Here is a 23,343-nt window from a genome sequence, read left to right on the forward strand (position 1 = left end):
ATACATACCGGCCCGAGGCGTGGAGATCGACGGCGTCGTGACCGATCCGAGTTTGTCCGTCGAGTGCCTCTTGAAGGATGCTGTAGGCTGCTTTAAAAACAGCAGCCTTCCTGAGGTTAAGGTATTAGAGGTTAAACAACTGCGATCTGTGTCGCTCGTCGGCGACAAAAAAGTATACACTCCGTCAGACTCGTTTCGTGTCACGTTCGCCGGGTCTGCATTGCCGAGCCACGTCTTGATCCACCGGGTTCGTCTTCCTGTGCGCTTCTTTGTACCCCAGTTAATGAACTGCACCAATTGCAAGCAAATAGGTCACACAGCCGCCTACTGTTGCAATAAGGCACGGTGCGGTAAGTGTGGAGAGAACCATGCCGACGATTCCTGTAGTGCGAATGCTGAAAAATGTATCCACTGCGGGGAGAATCAGCATGAGCTCTCCACATGCGCGGTGTACATGCAGCGCAAGGATAAATTGAAACGGTCTCTCAAAGAGCGTTCGAAGCGTTCTTACGCTGATATGCTCAAGAAGACCACGACCACTTCTACCATAACAGCGAACCCCTTTGATCTGTTGTCTTCAGATGAAACCGACTCTGACGAACCACTAGAGGGAACTTCTTTTGCCAATCTTGGGGAGTCTAGAAAGAGGAAAAATCTTTCCTCCCCTAAGCTTCCCAGAAAAGGTCCTAAGGTTTCCCAAAGCGGAAAGAACAGTACAACCAAAACTAAAGGTGCTACGGAAAAACCGAAGCAAACCCCTCCTGGGCTTGGCAATATAAAGTCTCAGAAGGAGTTCCCAGTACTTCCAGGAACATCTAAAACCCCAGTTGCTCCTTTTGCACATCCAGTTGACAAAACAAATGCTGGATTGGTGAATTTTTCTAATATTGTGGACTGGATTTTCGAAAATTTCAATATACCTGATCCAATTAAAAACTTTCTTACAGCGCTCCTCCCAACAGTTAGATCATTTTTGAAGCAGTTGACTGCCCAATGGCCCCTCCATGCAGCGATTGTATCCTTCGATGCCTAATTCAACTGCGTATATGAAGGATTCTATCTCTGTCTTACAGTGGAATTGTATAAGTATTTTACCAAAAATTGATTCGTTTAAAGTTTTGATAAATAAAAACAAATGCGATGCATTTTCCCTTTGTGAAACTTGGCTTACTTCAAATATTGATCTCAACTTCCATGATTTTAATATTATTCGCCTTGATCGAGACACCCCATATGGAGGAGTACTTTTAGGGATTAAAAAGTGCTATTCTTTTGTATTGCCTCAATATATATTCCTCCCAGAGCACAGGTTGGGCATCGGCTGCTCTTTGATTTAATAGAACTTCTTCCCTCACCACGTTTGATTTTGGGAGACTTCAACTCTCATGGCGTGGCTTACAATGATAACCGCTCCTCTTTAATCTATAACCTTTACGATGACTTCGACATGACTATTTTAAACAATGGCGAAATGACACGTATCCCGAAACCTCCAGCGCGCCCAAGCGCTTTGGATCTATCCTTATGTTCGACGTCGCTACGGTTGGATTGCACATGGAAGGTAATCCTCGATCCTCACGGTAGCGACCATTTGCCTATTCTTATTTCAATTAATAACGGGTCAACTCGCATGCGACCAGTTGACATTCCGTATGACCTCACATGGAATGTCGATTGGAAGTTATACGAGGAAATGATTTCAAAAGCGGTCGATTCGATTCAACATCATCCTCCACTTGAAGAATACAACCTCCTCGCGGGCTTGATTCTCGACGCCGCGTTGCAAGCCCAAACGAAGAAATATCCCGGCGTAACGATTAAAGAACGGCCTCCCACTCCGTGGTGGGACCAAGAGTGCTCCGATGTCTACACGCAAAGATCCGACGCGTTTTTGGCCTACCAGAAGGGAGGTATACCTGGCGACTATTTACGGTATTCGGAGCTTGATACCAAGCTTAAAAGCTTGGCTAAAGCAAAGAAACGCGGATATTGGCGTCGGTTCGTGAACGAGACGAAGATGAGCACTCTTTGGAACACAGCCCGAAGAATGCGGAATCGCGTAACGGTCAACGAAAGCGAGGAGTCTTCAAGTAGGTGGATATTTGATTTTGCCAGGAAAGTATGTCCGGACTCTGTTCCTGAGCAAAATATTGTTCGCGATGCGTCTCCGGGCCACGACGCGATAGAATCACCTTTTACGATGGCAGAATTTTCAGTTGCCCTCCTGTCCTGTAACAATAACGCGCCTGGATTAGATAGAATCAAATTCAACTTGTTGAAGAATCTACCCGGCAATGCCAAGAGGCGCTTGTTGAACTTGTTCAATAAGTTCCTGGAGCAAAACATTGTACCGCAGGATTGGAGGCAAGTGAAGGTGATCGCCATCCAAAAACCAGGGAAACCAGCTTCTGATCACAACTCTTATAGGCCGATTGCAATGCTATCCTGTATCCGGAAATTGATGGAAAAAATGATACTCCGTCGTTTAGACCATTGGGTCGAATCAAATGGTCTACTATCAGATACTCAATTTGGCTTCCGCCGTGCCAAAGGGACGAATGATTGTCTTGCGTTGCTTTCAACAGATATTCAGTTGGCGTATGCTCGCAAATAACAAATGGCGTCTGCGTTCTTGGACATTAAGGGGGCTTTTGATTCCGTTTCTATTGACATTCTTTCGGGTAAACTTCACCGACAAGGATTTTCTCCAATTTTGAACAATTTTTTGCACAGTTTGTTGTCCGAAAAGCACATGCATTTTACGCATGGCGATTTGGCAACTTTTCGCATAAGCTACATGGGTCTTCCCCAGGGCTCATGTTTAAGCCCCCTACTTTACAACTTTTATGTAAATGACATCGACGAATGTCTGGCAAATTCATGCACGATAAGACAACTTGCAGACGACAGTGTAATCTCTGTTACAGGAGCCAAAGCTGCCGATTTGCAAGGACCATTGCAAGATACCTTGGACAATTTGTCTGCTTGGGCTTTACAGCTAGGTATCGAATTCTCTCCGGAGAAGACTGAGATAGTAGTTTTTTCTAGGAAGCATGAACCTGCTCAGCTTCAAACACAGTTAATGGGTAAAACGATTTCTCAGGTTTTGGTACACAAATATCTTGGTGTCTGGTTCAACTCTAAAGGCACCTGAGGTTGTCACGTGAGGTATCTGATGAAAAAATGTCAACAAAGAGTGAATTTTCTTCGTACAATAACCGGACAATGGTGGGGAGCCCACCCAAGAGACCTTATAAGGCTTTACCAAACAACGATATTGTCTGTAATTGAATACGGTTGTTTCTGCTTCCGCTTCGCAGCAAACACACATTTGATCAAACTGGGGCGAATACAATATCGTTGTTTGCGTATCGCTTTAGGATGCATGCAGTCGACCCATACGATGAGTCTGGAGGTCTTAGCTAGTTCTACCATTGAAAAACCGCTTTTGGAGCCTCTCTTCTCGTATTCTCATTAAATGTGAGGTCTTGAACCGTCCTGTGATTGATAGTTTTGAAAGGTTAATCGAACTCAATTCTCAAACCCGTTTTATGACATTGTATTTCAATCACATGTCTCAGAATATTAACCCTTCTCCGAATATTCCATATCGTGTCAACTTATTAAATACTTCTGATTCTACTGTGTTCTTCGATACATCCATGATAGAAGAAATTCGTGGAATCCCGGATCATTTACGCGTGCAGCAGATCCCTAAATTTTTTTCCAATAAATATCGAAACATCAACTGCGACAATATGTTCTACACTGACGGATCACTTCTGGATGGGTTCACTGGCTTCGGTATCTTCAATAACAATTTAACCGTTTCCTATAAGCTCGATAATCCTGCTTCTGTTTACGTCGCAGAATTAGCTGCAATTCAGTACACCCTAGGGATTATCGAAAAAATGCCCACGGACCATTATTTCATCTTTACGGACAGTCTCAGTTCCATTGAGGCTCTCCGATCGATGAAAGATGTTAAGCACTCTCCGTATTTCCTGGGGAAAATACGGGAACATCTGAGTGCTTTATATCCAACCACTATAGATTTGACACGAATCTCCGTCGTATTGGGCTCGAAGAAAGCGGTATCTGTGCCTGTGGTGAAGGTTATCACGACATAGAGCACGTTGTTTGGTCATGCCCTGCTCACCGTGACGCCAGGTCTAAACTTGTAGCTTCCCTTCAGGCCGGAGGTAGACGGCCAGCTGTTCCTGTTCGTGATGTCTTGGCGAGCCGTGACCTACCCTACATGACCCTTATATACGTTTTCCTTAAATCCATCCATGCCCCAGTCTAGTCCCGTTCCCCTCCGTCTACACCCAACAAAACGACAAGAACACGTTTGAACCTTAAGCACAAAACCAGCAACCAGACCCCGCACAATAGAACCAGGACCCAAGGACTACGAGCCTCTGTCCCAACTCACGACATCGTGGCTCAGCAGTACGAATCCATACATGCCATTCGACGATTATCAGACGACCATTGAACAACAAAACACAGATTGGAAATTCCATGCTAGTTTTAAGTTAGACTTAATTTCAGCTCGTAGTCGGCAGCGAGGATAAAAAATTTGCTTTAGTTTTTAAGTCTTCAGATATAATTGGCGCCGTTAAACATTAAATTGTATTTGTGCCGTGTCAAATAAATGTTATGTGAAGAAAAAAAAAATTGCCCTAAAATTGATAATCCTTTCTATCACATCAGATTATTTGATTCAAATGTCCACACGAAGTTCCACAAATCCCGTTGCTGGAGACATTGCACATATCGTGGTTATATTTTCTTTCACTCAAACATGTTCCTTTAACATCTGTCTATATTTCCTTGCAAAGAGAAACATATTTTGATTCTATGCGAATCAAGCATAAAAATGTTTCATTTTTGATGTTTTCATAGTTTCGTAAATAGTATCATAAACAGGATTCATATTTTTTCACTTCTACTCAAACTTTGCGCATAATGAAACTTTCAGCTGGAGAAAAGCCCACATTTCATCTGTTTAAATAACAATTAGAAGCCGAATTGAGCTTAAATAATCATGATTTTTTAATTTTTACGTAGTTCCCTGAATTAAGTTATGAAACTTCAAGTAATCAGAAAACTTCCGCTTCTCGTTAGACGTGGCGCTTGGACATCAACGACCATTTTCGTATAGAAATTTTTTTGATTCTGTTATAGTAACTTCCGGTTACTATAATAAATATATTACAACCGTTAGATGTTTGGATGACTTCTCCAAATAAGGCAGTGAACTTTATTCGTTCAATAATACCTTATTGGGACGATGCCTATAATCAGCAAGTGGAAACCATTCAATCAAATAGTGGTAGGACACCCTGATGAGGCTTACATCAAACGGGGCCCGCCACAATAGATCAAATAACTGGTCGCAGTGGAAAATGTACCCAACAGGAAAAAAAAAACTTCCAGTTTCTGGCAAACAGCCCAGGATGGGCAAATAACATTCAATATTGGTATTTTCAGGAACATGATGATGAGAGGTCAGAATTTTTTTTAAGATATCAGAAAAATAGAGCAGTTCCACAAAAAATGTCCCAGTTTTAATACTTTTTTTTTAATTGTCATTTTTTAATTGGCTGAAACCTTTACAAATATTTGTTGGGCCAAAACGGTTTGTTCGATCGGTGTGACGTCTACAATTTTGTCTTTGCAACTATATAGACTAGAAAAAAAATTGTTTTTGAAATGAAAATTTAAAAGGTAATTATCTAAATAACTCGTTTTTTATAAATCTATTTTTTATATATAAACTACAAAAGATTACCTAAACCGGTTTGATCGTGGTGAAATCAGGAAAATAAGTTATTATATTCTGAAAAAAAAATTTTTTCACAAGGTAGATTATTTATTGGAGGACAAAATTATTATCTACAACTTTGCCAAAGACAGTATGCCAATCAAACTAACCGTTTTGGCTGTTTAGGTAATCATTTGTAGTTTGAAAAATATTTTTTTAGAGTGTATATTTTTTTCGGAAAGAGAAAATTTAAATCTACAACTTTGCCGTCGTACCGATCAAACAGACCGTTTTGGCTCTAAAAAATATTAGTAATCCCGCCGTCCGTTAATCAACGGGTGGAGTGGGTGGAGTCGCCTCCCCGGGCGTCGGTGATTGGCAAAACAACAGTGGCGGAACTAGACCGACGGTAAATAAGCGAGAATTAAAAAAGTACCTTCCCAAAATAGCATTTTTAAATAGTTTCCCAAAAATGAGTCGTGTTCCAAAAAATTAAACCAATAGCACAAATTGCATCCGTTGTTCATAGAAACATCTATGCAAAGTTTCAGCCAAATCAAAAATGGTCGATTAAATTGGTTGTCCGTTGTTTTGTGGAATTACTCAATAGCGTGGTATTTGGCCAATAATCTCAATATTTCCAAAAGAGGTCATTTTGCAATCCGAAATTGCGACTTTCAGTTCCTGCAAAACAGCCAAAAATACAATCTAACATGGATGTTTTCGCTCTGTGTGTGCTCTAATTATGAAAAAAGATTCCTCATTTTGAAATTTTTGATCCAGATCGGACCGTCCGCAGATACGTATTTCGGTTGCTACATACAACCATCATCAGTGCTTATGTGGACTGTTGAAGAGCATAACTGAACAATCCCTTTTTTATATGCGTGTAGGTAGAACGTAGGTAGAGCAAAAGTTAGGATGACAGAAAGACGAAAAATTCCTAAATTGAAGTTAGGTAGTCATATGTTGTGGTTGTTTTTGTCCTGTACCGAATCTAGGGTTTTTAGGTAGGATTTTGAAAAGCTATGAAAAAAGATTACCTACGTCTTTATTGAGCAGTGTGGATGGATGTTGTTTTTAGATTTCTAAACTTTCAGATACGTCCAATTCTCATAAATTATCAACGGGGCGAGAAGATATGTTCAGCCACTTTTGATTTGAAAAGATGTGGTGGATCATTTAAGTAAACTTTGCATGCTTTGGTAACTTCTGTCACATGCTCTTCAAAACGGATTCCCAGGTTTCTTTTGGTTTGCCCAATATAAACCTTGTTGCAGTGACAACAAGCAACTTTATAAACCCCTGCTTTATTTAATCCATCAATTGAGTCCTTAGTAAAGCCCAATATTGCTAAGGACTTAGAAATTAAGATTTTCAGGAAGCCCACGAACACAAAACGGGTAATACGCACCACTTCTAGTCATTCCTTCCAGCATAAAATGGCATCCTTCCACCACATGATACATCGGATGGAAACCCTACCCCTCAGTAAAAAAGCCAGGAAAAAGGAATTGGAATACATTTTCGAAGTTGCAAGAGTAAACGGTCATAGTGAGTGCACCATTCAAGCCATTGTAAACAAAAAGAAGCGAGTTCAATTTAGAGAATCTTTTACAACACGCACCCCAATTACAGAAGACCTGAAAAAAATAGCGGTGGAATATGATGGGGCCTTAACACGTCAACTTCACTCAAAATTCAAAAGATTTGGCATGGATATCGTCTACACTGGTAGGAATACTCAACTCAAAACAATATTGGGCTCCACTAAGGACTCAATTGATGGATTAAATAAAGCAGGGGTTTATAAAGTTGCTTGTTGCCACTGCAACAAGGTTTATTTTGGGAAAACCAAAAGAAACCTGGGAATCCGTTTTAAAGAGCATGTGGCAGAAGTTAGCAAAGCATGCAAAGTTTCCGAAAATGTTCCACCACAACTTTTCAAATAAAAAGTGGCTGAACATATCTTTAATGAGGGACATCCACTAACTTCGGATAACGTTCACCTGCTTCGCCCGTTAATAATTTATGGAAATTTGACGTACCTGAAAGTTTAGAAATCTACAAACAACATCCATCCACACTGCTCAATAAAGACGTAGGTAATCATTTTTCATGGCTTTTCAAAATCCTACCTAAAAACCCTAGATCCACTACAGGACAACAAACAATATGACTACCTAACTTCAATTTAAGAATTTTTCATCTTTCTGTCATCCTAACATTCGCTCTACCTATTTTTTACCTACACGCATATAAAAGGGGGTTTCTCAGTTATGCTCTTCAACAGTTCACATAAGCACTGCTGATGGTTATATGTAGCAACCGAAATACGTATCTGCGGACGGTATTCGATTAAAGGATATTCAATTTTTTATAGTGAAATTAAATGGAAACATAACCTATTCTCAATATTCAATACGAATAATAATAATAGTAGTAATAACCAGACCCAATTCTACCACAATATATCTAACTAATGGTAGCTGTGGTCATGAGCTGATACAAGAAAAACCTCACCCAATATATTAGTGTTTATAAACCCAATATATACGTTTTATATTAAAGAAAGCACATTTTCGTTACATTTTCCACGGTATGCCACTCTGCTACAGTAATACGTAGTCCTACGTCATAAAACGGCCTTTAACTACTACGTGTAGTAATTGCAACAAAGAACAATAAATAGCTACCTGTTTCACGTTGTGCCTAAATAATACATATCGCAAATCATGAGAGCACTGATATCCCATCACATTAATCTGGCGCTGAAAATAAAAATGGTGCATTGAAATATTTAACATCATAGAGAACTTACATATTGTTTATTGTATGTAGTTTCTATAAACAGTTACTTTTCAAAAGTGGAAAATAGTTAGAAAAAAATTTTAACTTGACACGTGTAAGTTAAAATCGAAAAGATTTAATAACAATTACTACTGTATTCCTTGCTTTGTGGTAAAGTAAGCAAATTAATTTATTTATTTCGTCAGGTAAATATCCGGAAAGATTCGTGTGGAGCGCAAATAACAAAAAAATATATGTAGTTTGCGATAATGCGAAAATGAACGCGAATAGAAAGTGTGACTTTAGGCTTAGAAAAAAATTTCCCTCGTCCAGACGGGACTCGAACCCGCAATCTCCGTTGTCTCCGGCAAGGTGTTTTAGCCAATCAAACTATTGGATATGTAAAACTCACTCTAAACCAAAGTCTCATCGCTTGCGTCACTGTAGATATAATAAGTCGTTATACACAGTGTGCGTGAAGAGACCACTCTCTCAGTTACAGAAATAAACTCCCACAGGGCAGTGTGTGCAATTCATCGTGGCGTGCTGAGATACGGGAACACAATAGTAGAGGGTGATCCGACTTTGGTTTGGGTGAGTTATACCTTTCCCAGTAGCTTAATTGGCCAAAACACCTTGCCGAAGACAACGGAAATTGCGGGTTTGAGTCCCGTCTGGACGAGGGAAATTTTTTCTAAACCCAAAATCACACCTTCTATTCCCGTTCATTTTCGCATTCTCGCAAACTACTTAAATTGCCCGCTTTACTGAATTTAAAATGTAAGTCATTTGACAAAAATGAAATAAGTTAGTAAAGTAAAATTAGCACAACGGAGCTTTTTCATGATACGCGTTTAGCGGGGTTAGGCCACCAACTAAAATGTCTCATCTCTTGCGTCGCTGTAGATATAATAAGTCGTTATACACAGTGTGCGTGAAGAGACCACTCTCTCAGTTACAGAAATAAACTCCCATAGGGCAGATCGACTTGAACTGTCCTACAGTACGGTCGCATTTTACCAACAGCTCAAGGCTAAATCTTAGACTACCGAGAGATATTGAAATTTTTTTTTCGCTTTCAACAGGCAATCTTTTTAAAAGACTACCTGTTGAAACGCAAAGTAATAAATTTGTTTTTAACGTTAACAAGTGTAATGATTGAGCGGGGGCCTAGTGTGGTTGGTAACGTCTCCGTCAACCACGCTCGACGCCTGGGTTCGAATCCCACCGCCGACATAGGTGTCGATGGTTGTGAGGTGGCGTGATCCACTCACAACCAACCCAACTGGTCTAGACTCAATCCTAGCCGACACCGGGAGATTTTCTGAGGCGAAAAATCTCTGGGATCACGCCTTCCATCGCATGAGGAAGTAAAGCCGTTGGCGCCGGTCCGTTAATAAACGGGTCGTGAGTTAGGGTCCTGGGTGTGGAGTCGCCTCCCTGGGCGTCGGTGATTGGCCACAACAGTGGCGGAACTAGACCGACGGAAAATAAACGAGAATAAAAAAAAAAAGTGTAATGATTATTATACCAAACGGGAAGAACCCACGGTACATATTTGTATAACACTTATTATACCAAGCACAAAATCATATCTTTTATACTTGAGCCTTAGGAAATAAAATTAGTTTTAGTCGTGATAAATCCTCCCGCATGAGAAGTTGTGGCAATCCGAAAGCCTGTGAATTTTGGACGTTTTTCTATTCCTTACATCCTGTAGATAGGATAGAAATCAGTGGTGGATGTGCTAGAATAGTGAGTAACCTAGACAGCGGAGAGTATAGCGAAAGATTCCCTGCAGGAAGATCGCTGAGTTAATGCACAAAAATTGTGTGGTGATGCGGGAGGTGTTATTTTTGACACAGATTCGGTCTAAAAACGTGTAGCTACAAAAATTGCTGAAGGGAAAACCAATAGAATTAGTTGACGGAACGTGATCGAGAAGTGAAGTCTAATGAGTGCTGATACCTAAAAAAGTATATTGATTACGTGGAAAACGGTATTGCCACGTGGTGAACGAATTAATCCGCATATAAAAGATAATTTGGTCTGAAGTGCTGAATAAGGGACACAAAAGACCTGCAAGCTTTAGCTGATCGCGCGTGGTCTTGGATCATACTGTGGCCGAGAAAAAGCTGGCCTCGTCGGAGAGAGAACGTTTCATCGTCGGGAAGCGATTCTAGTCGATTACCTACGGGAGTAAGAATTCAGCAGAGCTTTTAGATTTGTGAGATCATCCGTTCCTCGTGCCCATCGTCGTGGGGCGAAGCTGGTCCGTCGGTAGTATGTGTTATGAGTTGTTCGAAAAGCGACACTGCCTATGAAGAAGCACACGGTCGTTTGAGCTTAGAAATTTCAGAACACCCACTGGACATACCTGGGACGACCGAGAGTGAGTTACTCTTATCGAACGTAGTTGATCGCTCCAAAGCCAATAAAAGAGCCGCGAAGTTGAAGATGGAAGAGCAACTTAGAGCTAAAATTGAGTCACTGACTTTGGAACTCGAACGAGCGAAGCGAAACTCTGAGGTGGGAGCTAACCATGTGCCTGACTATAGGGAGTTAAAGGAGTATGTGTCGACGTTTGATCCAAAGGTACCTACATGCCTGTCATCCGAGGCCTGGGTTCAGTTGATAGATTCAACAGGCAACGTATATGGTTGGTCGAGCCCAACCAGGCGGCATTGTGCAATATTTAATCTGGGAGGGTGTGCGAAATTGTGGCTGGAAAGTTGCCCAGCTGCTACGAAGGATTGGGTTACGTTTAAAAAAGAAATAGTACAAAGTTTTCCGTCGCGCAAAAATCCTGTGTATTACCATAATTTGATGTCATCCCGGAAGTGGAAGGCGGGAGAAGCGGTTGAGGAGTATGTATATGAAATGGTGGCGTTAGGCAGCAAGGGTGGATTCGACGAAGAAACAACAATCACTTACGTTGTTAGTGGACTGCGGCAATATATTAACAAAATCGGGAATTGCTATAGGAAAGGTGACTACAGTGCAAAAACTATTAGACGTGATGCGGTGGATCGATGATGTCGATACCGTAACTGAGAGAAAAAGTACCGATCCTGGTCCAAGTACGAGTGAAGGTGAATTTAAGAAAAACGATTTAACCTCAGAAGTGTGTTTTCAGTGTCGGAAAGTGGGCCATAAGGCTCGAAATTGTCCGACGGTTAAGTGCCACTGGTGCAAAAAAGAGGGACACATGAAAAGAGATTGTGCGGTAGCGGGTATGAAACACGAGGGGAAAGATTAAACTGCGAAGCCTATGAGAGTGGTGGATCAGAAAAGTGTGTTTGTTTAAAATGTATTAGTAGATGGAGTAGCAATGAAAGCTCTGATTGATACTGGAGGCCGTATTTCTACTATACAGGAAAAGTTTGCAGAAAATGTCGGTGTTGTGAAACCGGGCCAAAAAGTGTTGAGGGGATTTGACAAAAAAGAAGTCAATGTGGTGGCCAAAGTTTGCGCGAAATTGAAAATCGATGGCATAGTTTTACCAATAAAATTACAGATCGTTCCATCGTGGGTCCAAGATACAGCTGTTATTTTGGGTGAGGATGTGATTGACCGTGATCGATTAATTATGGTAAAACGCAAGGGGGGTGTCAAGTTCGAATGGGAACCTGAGTCGAAACCATCATCAACGAATTATGCATCTCAATCAGGCAATACAGAGACTGGGTCCGAAATAGCTCGGATGTACACGATTGAGGTGCAGACAACGGTGGCACCCATGTAGGGTATAACCTACCAGGGAATTCTTCTACTAAGTATCCCTGTACGCGCATTTGGCGCGGAATCAAACCACAAGATTAACGTGGACTAACTGACTTTATTTTCGTACAACTTACTAAGCTCTTAACCTAATCTAGTACTGCTAAAGTACGACGGCGTTTTGTTTACAACACAAAACTTGTTTATTTTAGTCGAGTTTGTTTGCCTGTGGCACAGCAGAAGGCTGCGCGAAGTTCTTTGTCACCTATGGCATAATCTGTTGCTACATAGTGTGTTGATAGAGCCGTTCGCGGTCCTCTGTCAAGGGAACCAAATGTTTCGCCTGACTAAAGCACAGCAGAAGGGATCTTTTGCTATGGTCAAAACATGAATGAAAGTCTATTCACCTTATTGTAACTTGCACAATGTTCACTCGCCAAACGCCAATTACAGAAACAAATTATAACATACCTGATATTATATACATTGATACTTACAATACTTACTCTTAATCCACAATTATCCTAAACGCAATAAAATTTAAGGAAATAGATGAACGCATACTCACACATATACATTACAAGTAAACAAAACCAATTTGAAAGATCAATTATACATCAGTTTATTCCTAACTATCAAACTATTCGCATTATATTAAAAAGAAAACCTCTAAGGGCATCTTCAGCGGTGGTCCAAATCGTTGTTTTGTTTTATTTTTTTGGAACAAACTCAAATTCACTGCTGCACCGGTGGTGTAAATTTTGTTTTATACCAGATCTAAATTGAAAAAAATTGCAACTGGTATACGTTTTGGTCTATTTTTGTCACTTTTTGGAACAAGGAATAGATCGTTCTAAAACCTTTTGTACGCTACCAATAGGTGGGTAAAATGTCATATTTTAATTGAATACCTCATTTCTAGCTATTTCCATATAAGCGTTTTGCGAGTGTTGGGGAATAAACATAACAAAGATTTTTTATGACAATTCACAATTCATTTTTGTGGCTTTTCTGAAGAAGAGAATGAACAGGTTTGTCGTTTTTGGCTTCAAGGAAACCGACCAGCAAAAGAGGGAATTCTGGAAGACCATAACCGTAGGCTCAACTACTTGGTTTGCAACCATCAGCCACCAGGATGACAAATATGTTGGCTATTCGCCTTAATTGTATTGGGACTAGAGGAGAACTTAAGAGGCCAGAAAAATTTTCCTCGAAGACACTGAACTGAAAACGTTCAAAATGCTGGGGTGACATTGAGCATTTTGTTTCGAGCAACTCGAACAAAACTAAATGATCGCTGGGGGCGTTATGTTTCGTTTTTCGTATTTTTTGACTTTGCGGGTAAGATAAGCCGCAGGACAAATGACAATGACTGCTCCTTTTAAGTTTGAAGCATAACTGGCAGTATGTGACCTACTCGAAAATAGCGAAAATTGTTCGAATCAAGCTGCGCAATGCCATCCAATATCCTCAAAACCCAAACCAAGTTTTAGGAACTGCAAGATTTTGAAAGATTGATGAGACGAAAACGGAAGATGAACTCCTACGCGATCAAAAATTTTTCGCTATCCTCCGAAACCCTACTTGTAGCAGGAATTTTCGATCATACCAATCCATGCTGAGAAATGTCACTGACGCTCGGGTCAAACCGTCAAATCCACAAAGTCTTGTGGATATGAAGTGTCTTGCCAAAGTAATCGCTTAATGAGCGTAAAAATTATCGATTTTCCGTTTGGTAAATATTGAGTGTTTTTTATTATAGCAAGTCTCATTAACTGATAGCATGGGGTATTGAATTGTTGACAGTGTGACAGATGTCAGCGGTTTAAAACAACAAGATATACAACACCGGTGCGGAGAACGAAAAGTTGGTCTATTCAGGTTTCGCTGGTGTAAATCTAGTATAAAGTTGTTTCAAAAATAGACCACCGCTGAAGATGCCCTAAGGTTCCAGAAACCTTATTCATTTCACCCACGGTGATATCATTGGCCGGACAAATTCCGGAAATTATTAAACATTTTTATGGTGCCGAAACCCGGGACCACGTCTCGCAAATCTTTCACACAGTTGAAAATCCGTGTAAATCGAATCGTTGGAAATAAAAAGATTCCTCGCCGCGTGTGCAATTTATACTCGTATCGAGATAGGTATTAGTAGAGTGATCTAGCAAACCACATGTGCAATTGATCGTGCATATTTCGCTGTTTGTCACTGGCCGTGGCAATTGTATACGGAAAAAATCTGCTGCTGCTGTTTCGGATACTGCCATCCTTCGTGCCACTCTGGCCTGCTGACTGGTCGGATCTACGGACGTTTAATTGAGGTTTGCTGACTGGCTGGATAAAGGGACTTCCCATCGAGGGTCACGGAATTATTGAATTGGACATCGCACTGCGATATCGAATGTCTGGACATTGGAAATCGAAATTCTACATATTTTTACTGGCAAGCACTAGAGAGGTTAAGTACGGACATAGCAGGTGGGTACAGTTTTCTTTTTATATCTAATAAATAGAGACGATATACAAGATGGCAACTGCTGCCAGAAATAAAAAGGCAAAGCTATTGAAACAATTACATGCGAGACATGCTTATGTTACTGGATCGATCGAATTGATCCGCGAATTTGATGATAATTTTGACGTATCGAAAGCAGCTGAGGTTCCCTTTCGCATTGAACGGCTGGACAAGCTAATGGAAGAATTAGAGCGCATCGAAACCGAACTAGATTCACTTCGCACTGGTGATCCAACATTTTTTGAAACGTGTGCAGAGTATCAAACTTTGTATTTTCGTCTAAAGGGATCACTGTCATCAAAAAACATTACTGTTCCACATCCTCATCCCCCTGCTACCGTATCTGAAGCGACAAGTGCTAGTTCCGCATCTGTAGTGCGGTTACCCGAGCTGAAAATTCCTGAATTTGATGGTAATCCGGCAAATTGGGCCGGATTTCATGATTTGTTTTTGGCAATGATTCATGATCATGCTACTCTTTCGAATATCCAAAAGCTGCATTACCTGCGAGCATCGTTGAAAGGCGATGCAGCTAGAATTATTTGCACCCTTCCCACCGCAGCAACGAGCTATCCCGTTGCGTGGAGTATGATATGCGAGCGTTATAAGGACAAAGTTATGCTAATCAAGCAGCATATCTCTGCACTGTTTTCAACAACACCAGTTCGTAAAGAATCCGCTGACGAGTTATTGCATTTGGCCGATGAATTTGAAAAGCATGTGAAAATTTTGGATTCACTCGAGACTAAAGCACAACATTGGGATTCTGTGTTGGTGGAACTTCTGTTCAGTCGAATGGATAATCACACACAAAGGTTGTGGGAAAACCAGCGGGATAAAACAAAACGCCCCACCTACGAAGATTTGTTAAAGTTTGTCCACGAACATTCGCGGACACTTCAGTCACTCAAGCTTTCGCAAACTGCTATTTCTTTTACGGAGGTCAAGCCTCCTAAGGCTCGACCGCTTGTTAGCAACTCGACAACGGAGCAAACCTTAAAATGCGCAGTTTGTACACAAAACCATTATTTATTTCAATGCGAATTATTTCAAGCTCGAAGACCTGCTCAACGCTTAGATCTGGTGAGACGAGCCAACCTGTGTATCCATTGCTTAAAAGCTTCGCAATTGGCAAAAATTGCAATAGTGGGTGCTGCAAATATTGCCAAAAGAAGCATCAAACGCTGCTTCACCTTCCGCCTACTCCTACCATGATCGCGACTGCTGTTTCATCTCACACGCAGCCATCTTTCAACAAACAACTGGTCAACAATAAGATGCAATCAAACTCCGGTGCGGCGATGAGCAATTCCGAGCTCGGCTCGGTCGATCGGTTAACGATGTCGTCGTTGTCGGTACACGCGCCCTTTCCTGCTTCGTCCGGTACAGTCCTACCTCCTCCCTCCGTCTGTCAAACAGTCACACCATCAATCGACAGTGATTCAACTGTGCTCTTATTCACCACTCTCGTAAAGGTCCAGGATAAATTTGGACATTTCCAACTTGCACGTGCACTGCTGGACAGTGGATCCCAGTCAAGTTTGGTTTCTGAATCGTTTTGCCAGCAACTGGGTTTAAAGCGTAAAAAGGTTAATATTCCGGTCGGCGGCATTGGACAAGCTCTAGTAAATGTGCGATATGCAGTGACAGTTCAATTAGCCTCTCGTGTGGGACCCAGTGAGTACTGTGTCGAATGCTTAGTACTGCCAAAACTGACTGTTAGTCTACCAACAAGAAGCATCGACATTAGAGCTTGGAAAATTCCTCAACATCTACCGCTTGCTGATCCACAGTTTCATCTCAGCCAGGGCATTGACCTTATTATTGGTGCAGAGCTTTTCTCTTGTCTCTTGCGAGCTGGGCAAATATCATTCGATGATAATTTTCCCGTGCTTCAGAAGACAAGTCTTGGATATATCGTCACCGGTAAAGTTCCTTCCAACTTCACTGCTCATCCCGTAGCATGCCATGTGTCTACTCTCGACAGTCTAGATGCACAAATTAAAAGGCTCTGGGAAGTAGAGGACTTCGATCGAGGCAAGTCTTACACATTAGAAGAACAGCAATGCGAAACTCACTTTGTCAACATTCACAGTCGAACTGCTGAAGGACGTTATATAGTGCGCCTTTCCGTTCGTCAAGAAAAGCTTCCACTCATCGGAGAAACATGGTCAATAGCCGCACGACGATTTACTGCTCTGGAGAGACGATTTCAATCCGACGAGGCTCTCCGCTCTGATTATTCATGCAATTCATGGAAGAGTATAAGCAACTTGGTCATATGGAGGAGGTATCGGATCGCGTCGCGTTGCCCCAGTATTTCTTACTCCATCACGCTATCCATCGTCCCGATTCCACAACAACTAAAACTCGAGTCGTCTTCGACGGATCTGCCAAAAGCAGCAATAATCTGTCGCTCATTGATCTGCTTCTCACAGGGCCAACAGTGCAACCCACTCTTCTCTCTATTGTTCTCAACTTTCGTTTGCATCGCTACGTCATGACAGCAAACATAGAAAAAATGTACCGCCAGATTTTGGTACACCCAGACGACAGACCATTGCAGCAAATATTATGGCGACAAGATAATTCATCTCCAATCAAACCGTATCAATTGAATACCGTCACATACGGTACTTCGTGTGCCCCATACTTGGCGACGAGAGTACTGAATCAACTAGCATTCGATGACGGTGAGGAATATCCGCTAGCTGCACCAGTAGTGACAAACGGAATTTATGTTGACGATTTGTTAACGGGATCCAACGATCTAGATACTCTGGTGCAAACATCCAAACAACTTATAAAATTGCTAAGCAGAGCTGGATTCTGTCTAAGAAAATGGGCATCTAATCATCCAGATATTTTAGAACACATACCTGAGAAGCATTGTGAAACTGTACCAGTACTGGAACTGGACCAATCACCATCTGTCAAAACTCTTGGACTTCTGTGGTTCCCGTCCGAAGATCTGTTTGGCTTTAAGGTTCCAGACATGCCTCATATAGGAAAAATAACCAAAAGAATTGCTTTATCTGAAATGTCTAAGCTGTTTGATCCTCTGGGCCTCATTGGGCCAGTTGTAGCCAGCGCTAAAATGTTCGTACAGCAACTTTGGCTTGAAAACTTAGATTGGGTCGACATACTTCCAGAGAAGCTAAAAATATGGTGGCTGTCATTCCGGTTATCAAGCCCACGGTTTTCCAAATTGGAAATATGGTGCTCCTAAAAGTAGACAATGTCCCGCCAAAACATTGGCCTCTTGGTCGTATCGTTGCTGTCTACCCGAACAAAGACCACATCGTCCGTGTGGTGGATGTGCGCACACAGTCTGGCATTCGTCGTCGAGCTACAACCGAACTTTGTTTGCTACCGATTGATGACAATTCAAGTGAGCTTCCACCACAACACGCCATTGAGACACCGACTACTGAATGAGCTGCACCAGAATATTGAATACTGTGCTTCAACGGGGGCCGAGATGTTGCGGATCTTATGCTATGGTCAAAACATGAATGAAAGTCTACTCACCTTATTGTAAGTTGCACAATGTTCACTCGCCAAACGCCAATTACAGAAACAAATTATAACATACCTGAAATTGAATACATTGATACTTACAATACTTACTCTTAATCCACAATTATCCTAAACGCAATAAAATTTAAGGAAATAGATGAACGCATACTCACACATATACATTACAAGTAAACAAAACCAATTTGAAAGATCAATTATACATCAGTTTATTCCTAACTATCAAACTATTCGCATTATATTAAAAAGAAAACCTCTAAGGTTCCAGAAACCTTATTCATTTCACCCACGGTGATATCATTGGCCGGACAAATTCCGGAAATTATTAAACACTGTTATTATAAGGCTCGTGACGGAGCATTGGGTTCTTCGCAGGGTATGACGTCACATCTGCCACCCCGCCTAGTTGGCCATTATCTAGAAGAGACAATGGTCACACGGTCCGTCCTGACGGCCGATAGGTGTGTTATTTTTTTTGTTATAACAATCATTCTCGCGTTTTTATACAACTATATACACCGTTGTTTTTTATAATATGCCTTTTTTTCTGGCAAATGAAATTCTGTTATTCAAAACTGTAGCACCGTTTTGAGTTTACATTATCATACATGACACTTTCCTTATTTAAAATTAACAATTGCTTGCTCGCCTGATGCGCTGCGTCGTGAAGATATCCGCTGCTTGGCTGTCGTGTTCGAACGTTGCTCGTTCTAGCGGGTCGTTGTTGTGGAGGGGTCTGTAACGGGGAGAGTGCGTCTGGCCGTGGGGGTCTTCGCCGGTCGAGGTGTGTCCATGAGCGCCGGGTGTGCTGACGTATTGTGCGCTGACGTACTGTGCGCTGACGTACTGTGGGTCCGCATTTGTTTTGATTGCGCCGACTTTGAACCTCTTGTTCTGGTGGTTCTGCCGCGCCCTTTTTTTCCGTGCCTGCTTGCATCTTTCGCCATTCTTACGGGTGTGTACGCTGCGTGCCTGGTGCATGTGCTTCGTCATTCTGATTACGGCCTTCGTTAAGTGGTGCTGGTTGACTTGGCTTATCCAGCACAATTTTGGCCTTCGTTGCCGCTATAACTGTTGGGCGTTTGGGCAAGCTACATTCATGCCGTTATTATTATTCTGCTGTGAAAACCGGGTCAATGGCATGCACCCTGCACACGGTGTGTATTTAATATGGTCTCCTTTTCCAGCAAATAATGAGGGTCAGGACCAGGCAAACTTGGCTGCTGTATGGTTTTCTTTAGTTGTCTTCCCGGCGTTTTTCTCGGAGCCTTCCCGTTTGCATGATGGGATGGTGGTTGAGTGTTTTTTTTTTTTTTTGATTTACACCCTCCCTCTCTTCTCAACGCCTCTCATGTGCTGCTACCAAACGCGAAAACCTGGCCAGAGATTTTATGCGTAGCCAGCCGTTGGTTTTCTTTTCTCTGTGTTTTAGTTTTGTTGTTTTGCGTAAATTCTGCGTGGGCCATTCTACTTGTTCTCCCCTAAGTGTGGTCATCCGACGCATCTTCCGCTCCCAGAGGCCATCCGCACTCGCCGTTCGTTCCCCGCTCGCAACCGCCTGCATCCTCCAAGTTTCATCTCGGATGCCTGCGCTGATCGGGGTCACCAATTCTCAGAAGTTGCATCCTCCGGGTTTCATCTCGGACGTCTGCGCTGACCGGGGTCACCAATTCTTAGATGCTAGCTGCCCTACTTAGCAAGTGGTGCATTTATTTTTTGCCATTCTTTCATCAAAATTTTTTTTTCGTAAATTTTTTCCACTTGCTGTTTAAAATTAATTTCACACGCGTACGGGCCTCTTACATTTTATTTGTTTTGCTCTACGCTTCTACTTACAATCTATTCCCATGTTTTTCTCGGTTTTTGACAATAAGGTTACCGTCTGCCCCTACTGAATGTGTACAATATTTTTGGTGTGTATATTCTGTTTATTCTTCCTATTACTTACACTTTTATGTCACAATCTCGTGTAACTTGGCTTTCGGAAACTGAATATATTTTTTTCTTCTCATAACTACATGTTTTACCTTTAAATATCTTCTTTCCTTTTCCTCATAACTTTTTCCCGTATATAACATAAATAACCCCCCTTTTTTATAACAATATAAGTCACATATCGACTCTCTTCGTTTTCAATTATCGACTCAATTTCAATTTTCGACTGATCTCTTTTTTCCAATTATCGACTCAATTTTTAATTTTCGACTGACCTCTTTTTTTTTTAATTAAAACGTTTTCTTTGTTAAACATTGTCGTATGCCTTTTTCTCGAACGAAGGCATCTGCAACTCTATCTTTCTCGCTCGACTCCCTTGTTTTTCTTTAAGTTTTTATTTTTTTTTGTGTCTTTTTTTATACCGTCATACTTACGTTCTACTTACACTTCACCGAAAATGCAGTTGCCTGCATCTACCTCTCCCCCTACCCTTCGAAGGTGCGTCTACCTGTTGCTAGTGATTCCTGAAAGATAAGAAGGTTAGAAAAGAAAATAGGGAAGATAAACAATCTCACACTCTCACTCATTCTGGGCTAGCTACTCCCGTGTCTTGTTTCATTCATCTGCAGTCATCTCAATCGTTCCGGGTAAGCTATCCCCGTTGTTTACGTTCACCCACAATCTTATTCACTAATAGTGTAGTCAGAATCAGGAGCGCGATAGTCTTCCCCTTCGTTTGGTTGGTTCAGCCTCCTTTCCAAAAAAAAACTCTCCCTCTATTTCTAAGAATAATGTCCTTGTCGCTGTTAATTTTTTCTCGATCCCCGTTCCCAACGTTTTTTTTTTCGCTTACGTCACCCTGTGGGACTGTTTAATTCCTCGCGCGGGGCCTTTGGTCGTGCCTCCGACTCGCGTTTGCTCAACACTAGCGACCTGCGCTTCCGCCGCTGCACCCCAGTGTAGCTTCGTTCGTCCCTTGTCATATCCAACCCTCTCATTCTCCCACGCTACCTCATAAGTGTGGTCTGTTGTCTTCATGTCTGTTTTCACGTCGGTGCTGTCACCTCGTGCTACCGGTCCGGTCAACTCCCTCGGCACCTCTTCCCTTAACACGAGATTGTCCAATCTGATTATATCCCGCTTGCTAAGTCTTCTACGGCGTGGCGCCCGGTCCGTATCCCCTAATTCTACCTGTTTTTGCGGTGCATTCTTAATTATGGTACTGCGTGCGCAACACGCCACCCTGCCTTTGCAGAGGTACACGGCGAGTACAAAAGCTGCCGCAATACCTGACACGACTGGTATGCTCGTCCACGGATTTACCAGTGGGGCATACACTAAATTCGATAAACTCGGGACGTTCGATTTCACATCTTGCACATCGACTCCCAAGTCAAACAGTTTCTTCAGGTCCACATATATGTAGACACTCTTGCTTCCCTTCCAACTCGGGAGCGCATCCCATTTTTCGTTAACCAGCTCCGTCACATTGTCGGGCAACAATGTGACATTTGCCTCACTCTCGAGGCTGGAGTCGTAATATTCAAGTCTGACTACCTCGCTGGAGACCACCATGTGTGGTGTGAGACTGACCACCCCAGAGCCGTGTAATGTCTCCTGCGTGACATTACCTTCGATTTCAATCGTGATATTGATCTCTGCCGGCGCTAAGTATCTCCAAACGTTCCTTGCGCCGGTACTCAGTCACATCGTGTGGTCCGTTTGTAGCGCCCTTGTTTCGCACCGAGTTGCTGTATTTTCAAAAATTATCCCAACCGCACACCCCTGGTGTTTGTGTAAATTTATTTTTGGCTCCCTAATGTCGCATACTGCACCATCCATGAAGGTCGTACAAGCTGCGTACTGAGCACTGGATATTAAAAACCCCCATGGATCATCATCTCTGGACATTACGATGTCCTTTTCAATATGCGATACTAAGATCGTCGTATTTATTAGACGCGGCAGGATCGCTACTCTGCGCGTCGTGTATTCATCCGTCCCTACCAGCGGGAGGGCTATCTCCAATTTAATCATTTTGGCGCCTATGAGCCTGCGCACGAGCCCCGCTCCGTTAAAAGATTCCATGACTATTCGGCCGTGTTGATCATGCGGAAACGAGACCCCTCTCAACGGTTCCTCCAGTGCGCTTAGCTTGCCTAGCAGCGCGCCGGGGGGAAATAATTTCTTCAGAATTTCTCCGCCGGAAGTGCGGTGAGTCAATGCAGCTATGATTCCGTCTAGTTTCCGCTCCAGGCTTTGACCTAGATTGTCCAGCCAGAACCCCATTTCTAACAGTGTCGCCTCCAAAACCACCATCCTACGGAAGTGGTTGGTGAAATTAGCGTTTTTCACCATTCTAGTCTTCATTTCTTCAAATTCTTTATGCATCGTCAGCATGTTCGTGTCCATGCTCAAAACGGACGTGTTTACAAATTCGTACGTTGCCTCCATCACGTCTGTCTGGTGCCCTATCGTTTGCTTCAAGTCTTCCTCATTCGACCTGAGTCTATCTAAGTCGTAGTCCAGTCTCGATCTGTCTGAGGAATCCATGGCTCCTAACGCGGACCATACGCTCCGCCCTACTCTGTTTTTGTCAAAAAAAAAACCTAGGATAAAACTTTTCTTACTTGTAATTTCCTCTAACCGCCTATCCAGGTTCTGATTTGCCTGGGTACAGTGGGTAGAGCTGATTAGTGATCCCAGCTCTCCACATGTCGCCCGGAATCTGTCCGCAGCATCTATAATGAACTCGTTTTCCGCCTCGATGCTGCTCAGCGAAATCACTATTTCGAGCCTGTACATTCCTTTCACTACCATGATGTCTGGTAACCTACTCACTTCAGCCTCCATGTCACCCGCGTGAACTGCCGTGCATATTGTTACAATTAATCTGCAAATCCAACCCGAGAAACAAAACAGAAAAAAGAAAACTGTGAAAAAAAAAACAATTCCATTCCCTTTGTGCCCTCTTTATTTACATATATACTTTCTTACATGCATTCCCTACATGTCTTCGCATTACCGTAGCAATAAAATAAAAAAAAACTAAGACCCAAAAGTAAACTTCACA

At 42.2% G+C, this 23,343-nt stretch overlaps 1 protein-coding gene across 7 annotated transcripts in view; it reads right to left on the bottom strand.

The window, feature by feature from the left end:
* Window positions 1-23,343, bottom strand: part of LOC129724163 (inactive dipeptidyl peptidase 10) — a 1,205,782-nt gene that overhangs the window by 918,323 nt on the left and 264,116 nt on the right. For 6 of the 7 annotated variants that reach the window (XM_055678835.1, XM_055678839.1, XM_055678837.1 and 3 more), the window contains one exon: window positions 8,467-8,541. The exons of the other annotated variant lie outside the window; for it this stretch is intronic. In XM_055678835.1, coding sequence (XP_055534810.1) covers window positions 8,467-8,541 — 75 coding nt within the window. The remainder of the gene's footprint in view (window positions 1-8,466; window positions 8,542-23,343) is intronic. 7 annotated transcript variants of the gene reach the window in all.

The sequence above is a fragment of the Wyeomyia smithii genome, chromosome 2 (genome assembly GCF_029784165.1).
Source record: "Wyeomyia smithii strain HCP4-BCI-WySm-NY-G18 chromosome 2, ASM2978416v1, whole genome shotgun sequence".
NCBI classification, from domain to species: domain Eukaryota; kingdom Metazoa; phylum Arthropoda; class Insecta; order Diptera; family Culicidae; genus Wyeomyia; species Wyeomyia smithii.